We start from the raw sequence: 17,270 nt of genomic DNA on the forward strand, positions 1-17,270 counted from the left end.
CAAAAATGTGTTTGTTTTTCTTTCTTCATAACAAATGTGTATAATAATAGTGCTGTTTGTGATGAGGAATAATGTGGCATATGGTAGGCCTAGGCCAGCCTAGGCTTGACTTAAAATGAGTTTTTCCGAAACTGTGTTTTTTAATGTTTAGGTACCATTTTCCAGACTACTATAAATACCACTGACTTCAAATTTTTTTCTGTTACTTAGGACACCATGGCCCACAAAGTGTACTAAAATTTTGCTTCTATGTTTAAAAAAACATGAACAATAAAATTAATTAATATTTATAAAATAGTGAAAAAAATTATATATTTTTAAAATCTTAATAAAATATGATTTTTTTGGTAGAACATATTTAAATTAGTACAGTTTGTTTTAAATATCAATAAAAATAAGTAGTTAAAATTTGATATGCATAGCTATAAGGGTTCTTTCTAAAATGGTACCTAAGCAACACGATGTTTACCCACATAAAATGCATTGAATCTAAAAAGTGGGCATCTCCCCTTAAATAAGTTATAACTCGTAATCTGTTGAACCAAAATAAACACATTATATACTTTTCTTGTAGAAAATTTAATCTTCTTCAATTTTATAATTTACTATAGTATACAAAAAGTTGATAGTTTTCGAGATATAATCAAAAAACCCAAAATGCGTACCTTTCTCCCCCCCCTTTTTCCCCTCTCCACCCCCTGCCTCACCACCTAGGAGTCAGGACTTTTGGTATGTTAACACCCTAAGCCCCCTGAACAAGTTTCTGAAGGAATCGCTTAGTTACCTGCTCACGCACTCTACACCTACTTTTGGATCATTCATTGACTGGACTACTAATGATCTTTCTAATGATATAAGCCATCCTGAGTTTTGTTCTTATTTGATTTGTATGGTTGTAAAATGAAGATATCCGTTGGAATAAAAAAATGGGGAATGATCTTGAGGGAGAAGGGAGCACGGTATTGAGCGCAATAAACTTGTCTTACTAATTAATTTGAATGCCCAACAGTCGAGGAACTTTTCTCAGCTTATAGTTTAAATTTAGTATTTTTTCTGTAATCTGGCGTTTTTGTTACTCGACAAATTCCAAGTTCTATAAGTGTTGAAATATCGAGAGGCAACTGTATTTTGTAACAGTGTATTTTCAGATGTGCAAAACAGGTCAATTAGATTCAATCAGGCCACACTCACACAAACTCGTTCAATTATGTTTGCTCCTATTTCTGTCTCATGAGTCCATATCCATTTTACTAATCACTAGGATGGCCTAACCTTAAATTTTATTGTCTATATGGTCCTTGGGCCTGTGCGTGAAATGTATCAAGTAATGCAGTTAGTGAGCCGGTACAGATCTAGAATGAACTGTATGGGCCGCAAATCCACGACATTTCTCCTTTGGATTTATAGTTAGTCTAATTTGTACCACCTATAGGCCACCAACTCACCAAAATAGTCCAGTATTAATTCACTGGATATTTCTGAAAGTTAAAACTCAGACTTAACTTTACTTGGAGCTTTATATTAATCACATTTTAACAGCTTTAGCTTTATAGAGTAACTTGACGGATAATCCACTCAATTAAATTAAAATGCTTGGTACAACATTAACAAGTAAATTAAATTCAATTTAGTCTTTAGCCGTACAAAATCACAGTTTAGGTTTAGTTAAATCAATTTTATCAGCACTGATATGAAATGAATATGGAGTTATTGTTATATGGATTCAAAAACTTTAAGGCAAAACATCAGCTGTTACATAAACAACTTGTTTGCTCTGTTCTGGGAGTACACAAAAGATTAAGCTAGCCGTATGATTATTACAGTCTGTATGATAAAACCTGTCTCCTGGCCCTATGTCTACCTGGGATTTACCTGTGGCCTTTAATCATTAGAAAGTTCCAATGTGGACCTCTGGTCTCGAGACATGTTTCACCATACAGAGTACACCAGTTTTACCTAAATTATCATTATCAAAAGGCTGGGAACACTCCAACTTTTGGTCAAGTACGCCATTCTCATGATAGGGTTTTATATGTGACATAATGGAATTTTTACATGACAACAGATCGGATTTTCTTCTTGTGTGTCAGTTGACCTTATAATATAAACTGTTTGGGATATTACATTATTTCCCATTTTTTCAGCAACCTGGTCACTTTTAATTACAAATTAAAATCCTATATATACCGTACCTTACTTTGACTGCCGAAAAGATATAATTCTGCACTCTTAGTGTCACTTATCACTTTTCCTGTTTCACTAATTCACTATAGTATATTTTTACTATTTATCTAATTTCAACAATGTTTATACAAATTCTTAATACAAGTTCAACAAACCTCAAATGCAAAAAAGGCCAAAACTATTACAGTATTTTTATAGATGTAGAGGCTGTGTCTTATAAAATGTTCTATACATAATAACAGTTTGCTGCTATGTTTCAGGGCTTGTGGAGATTGATGTTTCTTCTAACAAGATTAGAAAACTACCTTGTGTCAGAAATTTGTTACATCTAAAAGTATTTAGAGCCAAAAATAATTTATTAAAGAAGTTACCAGACTTTAGCCAATGCAGGGAGTTGGTTACCATTGACTTCAGTCAAAATATTCTCGAGGTTAGTCCTATCTATGAACAAAAGAATAGCCTAGATAATACTAGAAACAGCTCAAATCATGCCATATCTGAAGATCTACCTACAGAAAATACACCACCTGCAAAACTGTACATACCTTACATTTTGGGCAATTTTGAAAATAGAGTATGTTTTCTTGGACAAATTTTGAACTCCAGTGTAAACTATTAAATATACCTAATAATTAGTTTAACTGCCAATCAAAGTACATATCCGACCATGACGAAACAGGGCTATGGTCGGAACGGCCAGAAGGTCAAATTTTAGGAGTAGCATAACCTGCAATCTCCGAAACTTCAGTAATCGTCTCCCTAAACGGCGGAAACACCCTTGAGCGTCACTTGCAGTCTCCGTGACTCCTGTAATCGTCTCCGGCGACTTCGGTAATTGTCTCCCGCAACGCTTGCAACACCCGTGAGCGTTTCCTGTGTTCCTCCTGAGCCCATGACATGACTGAGTGACATGCATGCCCACGAGAGATTCCACAGAAAGGCTGTGGTCCCACGAAGTCTGAGGCTGACGCGACATTAGGTAGCGACATTAGCTAGCCTGTCAGCCACCTCGTTCCCTTCTATCCCTGAGTGCCCAGGAACCCAACCTTAAATTAATCTCGGCCCCCTTCGATATCCGCCACTGATAACTAAAAGTTGTAAAAGTTGTAAAAGTGTAAAAGTTCTAGTAAAAGAGTTCAAGACTAAGATTTTTGGTTCATTTTATAGACTTGTATTATTTTATTTATTTAAACATGATAGCCTTAATCACATTATACGAGAGTTGTCCATGGATTAAGGTCCCGAACAAGAGCATCGAGACGAAGCAAGCTAGTTGATATATTACACCAAGGCTATGCACTTTACTTTCTTCAGCACTATTTTAGTCAGTTCTCACCTCTATGTGAGTATGTGACACTTGTTATAGCCGATATATCTATGACCCCGCCATGTACCAGGTTTTGTTCTGTGATTATGATTCTGTAGGGGAAAAATCAACCACTATTGAAAAGCGTAAATCGGTGTTCTGGTCATCTACATATTGATTTTTTACGTCTATTTACTTTTTATTCAAATGCGTCAACTAGCGATAGGTTTCAGTTGGGTATAATACCTCTGAGAATGGTGTTAAACTTAGGAGTTAACAGAGGCGAGGGACAACTAACTGTATACTCAAGAATGGCTATGCACAGAATACATATTGAGTATCTTCTTATAATAAAATTTTTTAGTAAACTACCAGTATTGGTAGTACACATTTGTGGCTAAAGCATTAAAAACAGAAATTGAACTGTTTAAAGCAAGCATGTTAACTAGGTTTGCTGCGGTGGGGGTATTAAGTAAAAGTATGATTTACTAAATTAGCATGGGTTTACTCCATGCATGGAATTCTGCAAAATAGCTCTTAACATCTTTATACCCCTCAATGATCTAAGATTATATATAATGGTTTTTAATCAGAACCTGGAAGCATTAGAACAATAAAAAACATCTGAAGATTTGTAATATGTTACAGGACATTGATGATGCAAGTTTGAACTGTCAACCATTTTTAAAAGAAGTTCATCTCCAAAGCAACAAACTAAAATGGCTTCCAGAAGATTTTTGTAATCTCTCATCCCTTCAAGTCTTGGACTTAAGTTCCAACAAACTGAACACGTAAGATTTGATTTAAAACTATTTGAGATGTTCACTGTGTTTTAACATATCCCTTTAATATAGCTTTGAGGTGTTTAGTTCGGTTAGGGTCACTTAGCTTAAACTTACCTCCGTTCGCTTGGACAGCTCGAGACATCCATGGTTCGCTTGCTAATCTCTCTCCGTCGCTCGCTACTACTTCTCGGCCTTCGGAAGATGCTATTGCGTTGATCTACCAGTAAACGAGTACACCACTGTGTATGTTGGCACATCGACACACCGAACACTGATTACAACTATGTCGCACGACAACACGGTGTCAGCACAGCGACGCACTGAGAAAGAACAAGTCGTTTCTAACTAGAATACGAATAGGAATGAAAATATGAATTGGAATAGAAACTAAAAGATGGGGCCTGCACCTAGGCTTAACGAAAAAAAATCACTTCTCTAAACAACCAAAAATAATCCTCTCATACTTAACAGAATTGTAGTTAACCTGAAATAATTAAATAAACTAAATAAAATAAGTCTGAGCTTATATGCCAATGCACTTCTTGGCTCTGAGATAAATAAATAAAATCGCTTTATAAATAAAATAAAAAGCGTAGGCTACTGCGACACTGCACTCGCAGCGTCGGGCAGTAAAATATAATAGACTAAGTTCTTAACGATATAGGATGACCTAACGAATAATGAAATTTCACTCGCCAAAGTGAATGCAAAGAGGGATAAAAACGTATACGCTGACTATAACGGTGTATTTACGTGTCACAATATTTATCTACTCGATTTTCGAATAGAAGTCTCGCATGCCTTCGTCCGGATACATCCGAGCAGTGAATTCTACGCACAGCCCAGGAGTGATTAGTGTGCGCAAACCTCTCGCTTGATGCCAACTGAAGTCTTCTCCACTGTCCGGCCGGTCTCTGTTCTATTCCTCCCCACCGCTACGTCAGCCCTCTGAGACAGCCGCAGCGTAGTCCTGAACTAGAGCAATGCCAACGCCTATCATTGTTGCCGTCGTACCAATGTCACGTAACCGCCGCACTCGAACCATTCGGGGATTGGAAAAATTACCCCTATCAAAATTTGACTATTACATATCTGAGATCAACAAAGAAGGGTGGGGGGAAAAGCCCTGGAACAGTTCAATATATACTTTTTTAATAATCGATAGCTAACAATTACTGTAGTTATTTTTTCACCAGAAGCCTCCTTTGCCAACAATCCAAAAGCTGAGTATTTTCGAGCAGAGTCAAAAATTAAAGTATAGCCTATAGGGGACCCCATTTTCATAAACTTTGTGAAAGAAAAGGCGTAGTCGAAACCTGAGGTCTCCATCGCTGCCCAGTACAAAATGATTTCCAACTATCTAAGACTTTGATTTAATTATAACCTTTTGTAAAGATAAAATTTACCTGCCAGTTCTCCTTTGGGTATTTCTAGAAAACCCAAATCTAGCAATTAATTATTTAAACTTAAATTATCTATTGAATTGCGTAAGACTTAGTGAAAAGGTTTTCCACAGCAATTATTGTTTACCTAACTATCCTTTTTCCTACCATTCTGTACAGTCAGCAAAATAGTTCTGATCTATACAATTATTTAAGATTCATACTCTTTTTAATCTAACACCACCTGTAGATGTGTAATGAAAACTTATTTGAAATTAATTTACGTGAGTATATAAATATTTTAAATTGAAAACTACATCACATTGACAAACAGCAAACAATATATTGCTTTATTATTTTAACTGTAATTTTTTTACCATTTTTATTGTAATGTAATTGTATATCTTTTTATTGACACCATTACCACCTCAGGACAAAAATATGAATAAAGAATATGAATATCATGAAACAACTCAAATTATATTTAGAACCTTAATTGTATAATAAAGAGATATGACACGATCTAAGTTGGGTTTGTTGCAGAACACAAAAATAAGGATTAACCTGTATTTTTGGGGGGGGGGGGGGGGAGTATCAGTTTCCTTCTGCTAAAGGATTGTCTCGTTAAGCAAAAAACTTGTAGAATTATATAGTTGGAGCACTTTAATTAGCAACAAATTTTATAAAAAAAACATACCATCTCACAAACTGTTGACATTAAAGTGGCTTGCACTTATATTGTCAGTTTTGTTAAGTCATCAATGAATATGATACAAAGAATATTTTTTAGGGGTCTATGGTTCTTGATCAGTTAGAAAGTTCATTATATTAGCTCTTAGACTACCTATTCATGATTGTTGGTTTCTGGTATTTGAAATTATGTTGTACAGGTAGTACTTTATCTAATGAAAAGTTTAACATATTTGCTCTAGACTATTTATCAGTAATCACTTTTTCTGTTATTTAAAATTTTCTAAAAAAAACTTTGCTTGCAGGTTGCCTCCATTCATAGTTGAATACCCCAACCTCCAAGTATTGCGCATAGCAAACAACCCATTCAAGGACATTCCGCTTCACTACACCAAGGCGGACACACTCAGACTTCTAACTTTTCTAAGGGAGAGAGCCACTCTAGAAGCAGAACCTCCATCCTCAGAAGAGGATCAGCAACCAGTAGCTGTTCATGAAGCTCCACCCTCTAGATTCTCCTTGTAAGCAGCTTTATACATTTATGCTTGCCTCTGGTGCATACCTCTGGGCTTAACGCAAGTTAAGAACAGCACAATATATTTTCAACCTTACATGTTGAGTACCAATTATTGGATAAAGGGTTTTTTTTTTTTTTTTTAAAAAAAGAGGTTGGCGGCCTCTTTTAACCTTGCATTTGCCCGTCCACATAGACTAAGCGCCCGTGCGTGGATCGTTTGCAGCAAAGCAAGGAGTGAGCCGGTACAGTACAAAGGTGAACTGTACTGATAAAATGTTATCGGCAGTGACCAGGATCCGAACCCACGACATCGCTGTCTTGGGCCCGAAGTCCGCGACGCTACCGACTGAGCCACCGACTTACTAAATAAAAAGCTTTATATTGACTACAGCATAGACTAACGAACACTTGTTCTGATACTACTAACATTGTAACATTGTCCTAAGAACACTGATGAAGTGGTGGTTTTTTATCTAAAATTCATTAAAACCGCTTTATCTGTAATTTATTACTTTGTGCCATTTTTTTTTTTTTTTTTGGGGGGGGGGTGGGAGGTTTGGGGTGATTTTGACCCCAGCTACTGTGACCTGTTGATACCATCCCTCTGCTTAGTCTGACAGCCCTTGGGTAGAACGCTCATTCCTCTTATCTCATCAAGCTTAATCAGCGCCCTTCCAACAGATATCATCCTTCTTTGGGCCCAGGGTTGAACCGCCCTGCCACAAGTTTTTGAGAATTTGCCTCATTTTCACCGAATCTACTTGAGCCTGTCTCACAATGGTTCATAGGAGTTTCCTCCATTGGACTGTGCCCAGTTACCAGTCCGACGTAAGTCATATTAGTTTAGCCGGATTTTTCTGCTGGTTGTAAGGTGCAAAAAAGTAAAACTTATAGAAATTTACCGGCAAGTGTATGAAGTACCCAAAACCAATATAATGAATGAAATTCTTGCGTAGGCTTTCGCGGACAGTGTCATGAGAGTTATTGGTGGTGTTTTTCGGCGCCAACCACGTCGTCACTAATACAGTGTTGCCAGATGTTTCGCCCTTTGAAGGAGGTATGGTCAAGTCTCGAAATTTCGGGAAATTCTAAATCTCGTTATAAGAGACAGTATTTCTTTTTGATCGAGATTTTCTAAAAAAAAAAATTTAAAACACCTGCAGAAAGTCAATGCAATACTGGCAATACAGGAACGCGTTGTAGTTGTGTTTCCTTTGCGAAGGCATTCTTATTTAATTAATTATTTACATGTAGATATTACTTTAATTATTTTATCATTTGAGAAGTTTTGTTGAGTGTGAGCAGCGTGAGGCATGTTTTACTACTATAAACAAATCCAAAACAAGTAACTATTTTATACAAACTAATATTGCTTTTATTTTATAATTTATTTTATTTTAGGATGAGTTTAACTCTATCCTAACTGCTATCACCATGTTTCCTAACCGTAAGCATTTTTAATAAGTTAGGCGTAATTTATTTCCATTTTATTATGCTGATGTTTTTTAATAAAAGTTTTTAAATATTCTTGCCTATTATTATTATTTTAGTATTTAAACAGTCATCTAACAATGCTACAAAATAATAAAAAAATGTCAAACGTGCATTTCCCGTTGTGTATGAGAAGGGAAATCCCGTCTCGATCCTGTCTCGAAATTTTATGAGAAATAAAAAATCTAGTCTCGAACCAAAAATCCAATCTCGTCCATCCATACTTTGAATTGGCCTCCTCAGTGGCTGAGACAAAACCAGATAAGTTTAGTTTGTCCAGGTATATTTATTGCTGCGGTGAGGTAATCGGCGTGTGTGTGGAATGCAGGAAGGCATACTCCCCCCGCTCTGGCTGTTTCTAGTAAACTAGCTTACGTAATTTCGGCTGTCATGGCTTTGGAAGCTTGTAGCTGTCATCTTTATCAAAACAGTCACGGTTCCACAGTCAGGGCAGCCTATATTACACAAGCTTGTTTACTAGAAACAGCCAGAGCGTAATGAATGAAAATTCTCCCCGAAACGATGCATTCAATTAAAAAATTGTTGAAATAACATTAATGACAGAAGAGAAAAGTGGACACCTAAGCTTTGTCGCTGATAAACTGTTTGCTAAAATTGATGTGAAAGATTTGTGAAAACTCCAATTTCACTATAACGGAGCTTTCACTTTGTTTCCTACAGGTTTCAAGGACTTTGTTGTTGAAATTGTCACACAAAAGCTAGGCTACCGTACATTTTTTGCACGATGGGTACTGAAAATTATTAAAGACAGGTTTGGCAATTTTGGAAATGTCAAATTGCAAATTGCATAGCTTCAAATAAAGGATGTTGGAGATCTAATTCAAGGACAGCCCTCATACCCAACATTTTTGCCACCCACATCGTAATTTAAAGTTATAGAAATTTTTTTTCCTTGACCAACAATCTTTGTTTGCAGAGGTCAGTTACGAAGATGTGGAAGTGTTGTACACACCAGTCCTGATGAACCAGTTCCCGACACTGTGTGGGAAAATGCAGTCACTGCAAGAGTGGTCATTGTCAATCTATCTCACTGCAGACAACGTCTACCAACACGGTAGTTAACTTACCTTAGTATAGGCTAGGTATTAAGTATTGTCTAGGTATAATACAGTAGAGACTCGTTCATCTGCTCTTCAGCTATCCTACTATTTAAGTTATCTAACCCTCCCTGTTGGATGATCGAGTATCATGAATGAGGTTAATATTGTACTGGCTATTTGAGTTTTCAAGGATAGCACCACTACTAAGATTTGGTTCTAGATTGACCAAATTTAACTACTTTAGGGTAGGAAAATTCAAGGTATTTTAAAAATCTACAAATTATTGATCATCTCGCTTGAGTAACCCTTGTAGCATTGTTATCACATTGTTTTGCTTGCATTTTATTATTGTCAGCCTATAAAACTAGTATCACATTGTTTTGAATAGTCAATTTATATTATTATTCCAACAGCATTTAATCACCCCGCAATACAGTATTACAGACTTGTCTGAAACACTGATGGAACTTCACCTTGTGGACACTGGGATGAAGGAACTTCCATCTCTGGTTGGAGAACTTAAAGAACTTCAAGTTTTAATCCTTGATCAGAACTTACTCTCAAGCCTCTGTCCCGAGCTGACCAAGTGCAAATACCTGAAGGAACTTTCTCTGGCATGTAACAGGTTAGTACCAACAGCTGTGCAATTTTTATTAAGCTTGTGAAACTATAGTCCTTTCACAAGATCTAAGGGGTTTGAACTTCCCCCATTAATTTTTCGCTTAGTATATATGTAGCAGCTGATTGACGTCTCAGCTGTTGAGCTATTATTTTAAAAATAGGATCAAGTGGAGGGGATGGATTTCTCTCCCTCCCCTAAGTATAGGTATTTACAGACAGAAAATTTTAAACATATGTGGTCAAGTGGTATTAAAACTTGAAAATGTAAAAAAACTAACACAATTTGCAGGAACATTTTTCCTTTTGTTTCAAAGCCAAATTGAATTCTCAATCCAAGTTATCACTCCTTCCCTTTGTGGTGTGTTGTCTAGTTGGTCCATCTGGGCATGTGCTCAAAGGGTAAGCATTCTCTGCATTGCTCCTTTTCTGAGTTACAAGCCTATAGCCATATGACTGATTCAAGACCTGTCCCCTCTTGTATCTTCTGCAGTTTCAACCAACCAAATTGGTACATCAATGTCGATGCCTAGTAGAGGGGTGTTATTTCACCTATTGTTGTCGTATCAATAAGACTCTGTTTCTGGCAATCAACAAATCCAAGACTGCCCAGGTTGTAGTGGGCAAGAATTGATTCTTGAACAGCTGGTGAGCAGTTTGCAATGGTAGGTGCAAGGGATTAAAGCTGGTTTCTTTCATGTGGGAGGTTTTGCAAGATATTTAAGTCGGAGGCAGACAGGATTTCCCTGTGTTTTCTTCTTTCTGTACTGCTATTCCATGTATCTCTTGAGTCAAGGGAAAGGAGCCACATACTATTCCCATTTGCCTGTAAGCTGTACCCACTGTTTTAAGAGTATTATGAGATTAAAGACTATTTTTTATTGAAAAAGTTAATTTTTTACTATCAGTCATTGCTATAGGCAGTATTTTACTTAAACTTATGACTTTGGTTTTAAAGACGTCCATTGTCCATGTAGCACTTGCCCTATGATGAGGATTGATAGAAATAAAAATGCATACGATAAGGTGAATATTATTGCAAACTCAAACACCCAACTATGAAGCCCAAATTACAAAAGGACACTATTTACGACAAAACAAGCTTATAAGTTTAAACACAACACAAATTACAAGTAGGCCTATTGTGAGACAGTTTGTTACAAGGAAACAAGAACATATAAAAAAAGGTATCCCTTTTTCCTTACTTCAATGCTGATCAGCTGATATGCATATTTATTTGCATACTTAAGTTATCTATGAGGTTTAGTGTTATTACGAATTTATTGTAAATAAGACTCAACATGGTCTTTTTTTTTTGCAAGCTCAAATACAGTGTGAATTTTTATGGTTCTAATTTCTATATCAATCAATCAATCTTTATTTGCCATAAGGATACATTTACTTATCATTGACAAAGTCTATTTGCAGTTTTCAAACCAAGTCTTAACATAAACAACAAAATACTCTTTCAGGCCAAATATTACAATTAACATTCAACTCCATTCACATTCTTAACTGAAATTAAAACCAAACTAAAGGACAATTTCTCCCAGTTTAAAATAATCATCCAGACTATAAAAAGGGTTCTGAAGTAGATAATTATAAAACATAGCCTTAAATTTGTTAATTGAATTTATATAATTTTTTACTGAATTATACACTTTAATTGATAAAATTATGTGGCAATTACTAGTTTTACTAAGATGATGGGACCCGATTTCCTTAAGGTTTTGACAAGTCATATAGTTCATCAACAAATAGTTGATTCTTTGGGTACAGGAATCACACCTGGAAGCTTACTTTCAAACCCATCTTGGCATAAAATCAAGGAATTACTTTTAACGTATCCTTCTACAATCCATACTCTTTATGGTTTCAAAAACACCATGTTGAGTCTTATTCACAATAAATTGCCAATAACACTAAACCTCATAAATAACTATGTAATAATGCAGTTAAGTTGATTGGCAATGAAGTAAAGAGAACAGGGATACCATTATATATGCTTGTTTCGTTCTTACAAATTGTCTCACGATACATGTAATTCGGATTGTGTTTAAAACAAAACACCCTATACTACCTAGGTTTTTATACCCTACTGTTTAGTATTCATCATCAGATGCACTAAATAAACTTCTGTTTTACAGGTTTAGCGAAGTTCCAAAGGTTGTTTTTGAGCTGAAGCTACTGAGAACCTTGAACCTCAGCAATAACCAACTTGCAGACCTGAGCAGTGTTTGTGGCTGTGAGTCTTCTGTTGCTTTGGAGAATCTGCAGTACCTAGAAACTCTAAATATCAGCAACAATGAAATCTTCCAGCTACCACCTCAACTGGGCCTCATGACTAACCTTAAGTATGACATTTTAAACTGAGTAGAATCTCAATTATCCAATCTAAAGTAGTTGTGGTAATAAAAGGTGACAAGACAAAATTATACTTTTTAAAAACAAGCATTTTACATATTTCTAAATGTCTAGTATTTTAGGTGAGGTCAATACCTCAGTATGATAATATTTTTGGGCATCACTCACCTTATTGAAATCAGAAGAACTCAGTCCTTGTCATATCACAGTTCATTACATGTACACACTGATAAAAATACAAAAATAAAAATAAAACTGAATATAAAATCACAGACTAAAGTTCTCAACTCCAACGTTTTGCCGCACCAATTAAAACGTGCGGCGTTTTCAAGGTTATTTTGTCTTCTCATGTAAACGTAGGACTGTGTTCTCCTGATTTCAATAAGGTGAGTGATGCCAAAAAATATTTATCATACTGAAGCATTTACATAATTTACTCATTTGTTTTTGTGTCAATTATAACTTTGATTACATTAAAATGTTTGCAAACTTGCCATTTAAGAAGTACACTATTTACTAAACCTAGTTGGATACTCTTGTCCTTTACTTATAGAAAGGTGCTTTACAATGTCAGTAAGGTTGAGTTCACTTTCATTCATGCAGGTTTCAACCATTTTCTTAAATTCTTTCTTTACACGTCTCAGCATTTGATGGCCACCATTAATTGTTGCCACTTCTTAGTTAACTGCGTCCTTGAGACCCACCAAGGTTTGGGGTTTGTGAGTGTGGACGTGTAATTTGAGAATGCCCAAAAAATATTCAAATTCGCTCAAATCTTGTGACATTGGGGCCCCCAGAATGTCTCGGAAATATGAACACCTGTTCCTATAAACATAATACTGTACACACTACGGCCATTGAATCCTCAGCAGTGTGTGTGATCGATCTTATTGAAAATAAACATAGGTATTGTTAACGTTGCTGTCTCATCTGTGACCTGAAAAAAATGCTTGAGCATATCAACACTTACGAATCAAAGCTTGTCCAACCATTTCAACATCTACAGCAACCTATTTTTGACCAAGTGGCTTCTTTTTTCCGATATGTCCCTCATTTCTCAAATTGGAATCCATCTGTGTTGTATTTTGGCTGCAAACTGTATTGTGGCATCTAAGATGAAATTGAACGAGAAAAGTCGCTGCACTGCCATGATAGGCTTATAGGCTCGTCCAAACCGAAGCGGGAAAGTGGCGGGAGCGGTGCGGGAGCGGGAAGGGGGTGAATGACCGGCGGGAACCAGCGGCAGCGATACGTGGCGGGGAAAGAGGTAGCCCACACCGAAGCTGCAGGCAGCGGGAAGCGGGACGACTCCTCAGTTCATTTCCATCTTAGCTACAGAGTGTTCGGTTGTGTTAAGTGAATGTTTGTATTTTATGCGTTCATGTCATGAATCGTAATGTACAAGAAGAAGAAGCTTTGCTTTTGCTAGCAACAGCTGAAGATAAGATGAAGCTGCAAGACGGCGATCTGTTTAGGTTCATGAAATCAATATAAATGGACGTTTATTTGGCGAGTACCATACCCTTATGCCGGTTCCAAAGAAAGACGAAAGGTGGTTTTATATTTATTTTAGGATGACCATCGCGTGTTTTGATGAACTGTTCAATGAACGCACTGGAATCATCCTCAGCCATCTCCTCAAATGTCTCGGCACAAAATAAGTCATGTACCCATGTGTTCCCGCGGCGGTACGAGCGGGAAAATCCAACATGTTTCAAACTGGCGGGACGATCGAACAACGCTGCGGGACGGCGGGAGCGGTACCGCTCTAGTGTGGGTGCTCACATCTAACACCATGTGTTTTAAAATCTAGCGCGGGAACTCGTCCTGCCACCTTCCCGCTCCTGCCGCTTTCCCGCTTCGGTTTGGACGGGCCTTATTTCACCATTTCAGGCATATTCATTATACGCAAACATACGGTGTTTTGGTGTTTACCGTCCAATGCTCCATAGTTAATAAAATGGCATGGCATAATATATATCAATAAAATGACACCCCCTTTTGATTATAACTGTTGTGCGGATACTATCCGTTTGAAAAATGTCTGGTTCCTGTCGTTCACCCAATGGGTCTGGAAACTATCTCGCTTGGAATCGAACCAGTGATTTTAATATTTGAAGGCGAGCACTATAACCATTTGACTACCCAGACATCTTATGTCTTATGTATTTAGTTGACTCATTATTAGCCTCTGATATTCTATTTTTTACCCAAAATGAGCCATAATGGTTGTAGTTTTCCCTCAAAACGGTAGAAAATTTGGTTCACAATTGATATTCAACCATAAAATAAAAATATACAAAAGTTGATCAACAAGAATATTTGACTTTTATCATTGTGTTTAAAAACATATCATTTTTACAACTATAGATCTTAAGCAGATGCTCTATATAGCTGTTTTTTTGTTTTTATTTTCAACTATTCATACCAAAACTACCCAAACTGATTGTTATGATAATTTTTAGGATGATAATTAAAGTGTTATAGATCATTCTTAAATATAATGGAAAAGCCAAAAAAATTTAATACAATAATTTCTTCTCAATTAATCAATAATCATCATTTATTGTCATTCAGCCTTTACAATCATGCAATACACATAGGTTGTTTTTACAGACATCTGTTTTAGGCATGCAACAAGTTATTCAAATATATTAGCATGAAATAGGTCTTAAAATATGTTGAATGAACGGAAAAACAAAGAAATAATAATGATAATCCAAAACAGTACACATATTAAATAATATGGAATAATAAACAACAATGAGGCTCCATAATAATGCTACAATTATTATTCAAATCCATCTTATTATCACTTGATATTTTTTAGATGAATCATAGTCAATGGTTTTCTAGGTCACTTGAAGTAACTGGCAACAAATTTCGTCAGCCAAGCTACCATATTGTGTCCAAGGGAACTGAAGCTATCTTGGCCTACCTGAAGAACAAACTACCCGAGGAACCTTCAACTGAAGTACAAGAGAAGAAAACACCTACCAGAACACCCGTGTCTTTCTTTGTATCATAAGTGCTTGTGTGTCCATAAGTGGTCCATGAAAATCAGTCACGTTTTAACCTAATTTAATCATTACTAAGGATCAGCACCAGCAATTCTAGTCAAAGCTATGAGCCAACAATTAATTACCGTTTTTATTTTCTCCATGAAACGAAATATGAGTTGCACATTTGCACTACTCTGATACTCAAAGCCTAAGGAAATATGGATTTCTGTTTGATTTTTTAAACATTTGATCTTATGTATTTGATACATTATTTTTGGTTTTGATACCTTTAAAGGGTGTTAATTCTTTCCCCAACAGTTTTTTTTTTCTCTAGATTACTCATCTTTACTGATTTTCCTGTAATGAGCTTGAAAAAAATCATCACATTAGACTTTTGCTATCAGAACTTTTTGAGGTGAAAAATTGCATCTAAACCATCAAATAGGGATTATCTGATTACCCAAAAATTGTTTCCTCCTATTCACCCAATGTTGTTGAGACTCTGCACATGAAAATTGTAGTTACTACACTACATACCATACAAAACAATGCAAGATTAAATTTGGAAGCATATTCAACACTATGAACACGTAAAGCATCAGTTCTATGGACACAAAACCAGCAATCTCATTCAAAATGTTTTTTTTATTTTTATTTAGTATTAAAAATTGAATTTAGTTTTTTTTTATTTACAGAGTGTTTGAACAGGAACTCTCTAATTTGAATCAATAATAGAGACGACAGTAGGAGGACCGATGCTACTAGGTGTCGAAAGAGGTATATCCTCAACACACCATAATATTAGATAATAATATTAGACACACATAATATTAGATTACATATATGCATTATTAGGGATGATACTTTCCTTTTTATTTGGATCCGGTAACCCCTCAAGTCTTGTTTATACCCAAGTACCTGTCTTATGCAGTTAGGTCTTTTTACATAGTTATTTGAAAATATGTAGTTGTTGAGTTGTGTTAAGGCAAAGTTGCAACAAAAATTTCAAATCTTCCTCTGTGTAGAGCAACTAATGGGTTCTCAGTAAAAGTTTACTACGAGGAAAACTAAAGTAAGTTAATCTCTTTCATTTTCTTTCCTCAAAATTAGAGCTTTCTTTTGCAAACACTCTGTACCTGCTGTTATTCCTGAGATAGTTTAGGTTTAGATGTTAGTTAGTGATTGCATTGAAATAGAAATATCAGAGAATATTTTCTTAGCTCTAGTAACTTAAGTCGTGAAAAGCTATATTTTTCTGCTAATCTTATTTCATTGTACAAATATGTATAACAGATGTTTTAATTTTTTCTAGGAGTTTTTATTTTATTTTATCAGTAGTGTTACCATGTTTATCATTTTGTTATTGAGTTACCTATATTTATTACCAAAACCGATTGGTAATATTCATCATTCCAAGTTAAAGTTATTTTACTTTACATATTTTTATGCTTAGTTGCAAAATTTGCCAAAAGTTCAAAGCTTGCGTACCTGTTGTTTATGAGATTAGGTGGTGTAGATGAAATATTTATTTATTTATATTGAAGTTGTTTAGTTATGTCATTTAGTGTAGTTACTAATTTGTTACATAGAGGAGAGGTTTTATTTGCCTGAATTTTAATGTTATCTTAAGTTATACCAAAGTAGTTTTAATATGTTTAGCAATGAACTTTAAGTTTGAACTTGCACGAACATAAGTTTAAGGTTGAAACTTATCTTAGGAGGTTATATATTCAAAATATATAAAATGTTTAATCACAAAAATTATAGTCAAAGTATCCTAGTCAAATCTAATACGATTTTTAAATAATTATACGTTAGTCAAGATTTCAGAGATCACAGAATATAAATAGACAGGTGCGAGATGTGAAGC

The 17,270-nt window shown here is 35.6% G+C and overlaps 1 protein-coding gene across 2 annotated transcripts in view; it reads left to right on the plus strand.

Annotated features, from left to right (window-relative positions):
- The window catches only part of LOC128997848 (leucine-rich repeat-containing protein 40-like), a 34,968-nt gene extending 18,757 nt beyond the window's left edge, over positions 1–16,211 (plus strand). For both annotated transcript variants that reach the window (XM_054423609.1, XM_054423610.1), the window contains exons 5-11: positions 2,445–2,614; positions 4,139–4,281; positions 6,653–6,868; positions 9,293–9,430; positions 9,853–10,041; positions 12,182–12,388; positions 15,255–16,211. In XM_054423609.1, coding sequence (XP_054279584.1) covers positions 2,445–2,614; positions 4,139–4,281; positions 6,653–6,868; positions 9,293–9,430; positions 9,853–10,041; positions 12,182–12,388; positions 15,255–15,426 — 1,235 coding nt within the window. In that variant the 3' untranslated portion in view covers positions 15,427–16,211. The remainder of the gene's footprint in view (positions 1–2,444; positions 2,615–4,138; positions 4,282–6,652; positions 6,869–9,292; positions 9,431–9,852; positions 10,042–12,181; positions 12,389–15,254) is intronic.
- Positions 16,212–17,270: the final 1,059 nt, after the last annotated feature.

Source organism: Macrosteles quadrilineatus, unplaced genomic scaffold (genome assembly GCF_028750875.1).
Source record: "Macrosteles quadrilineatus isolate MER2022 unplaced genomic scaffold, UCM_ALF_1.0 Scaffold_7__1_contigs__length_78375512, whole genome shotgun sequence".
Taxonomy (NCBI): Eukaryota; Metazoa; Arthropoda; class Insecta; order Hemiptera; family Cicadellidae; genus Macrosteles; species Macrosteles quadrilineatus.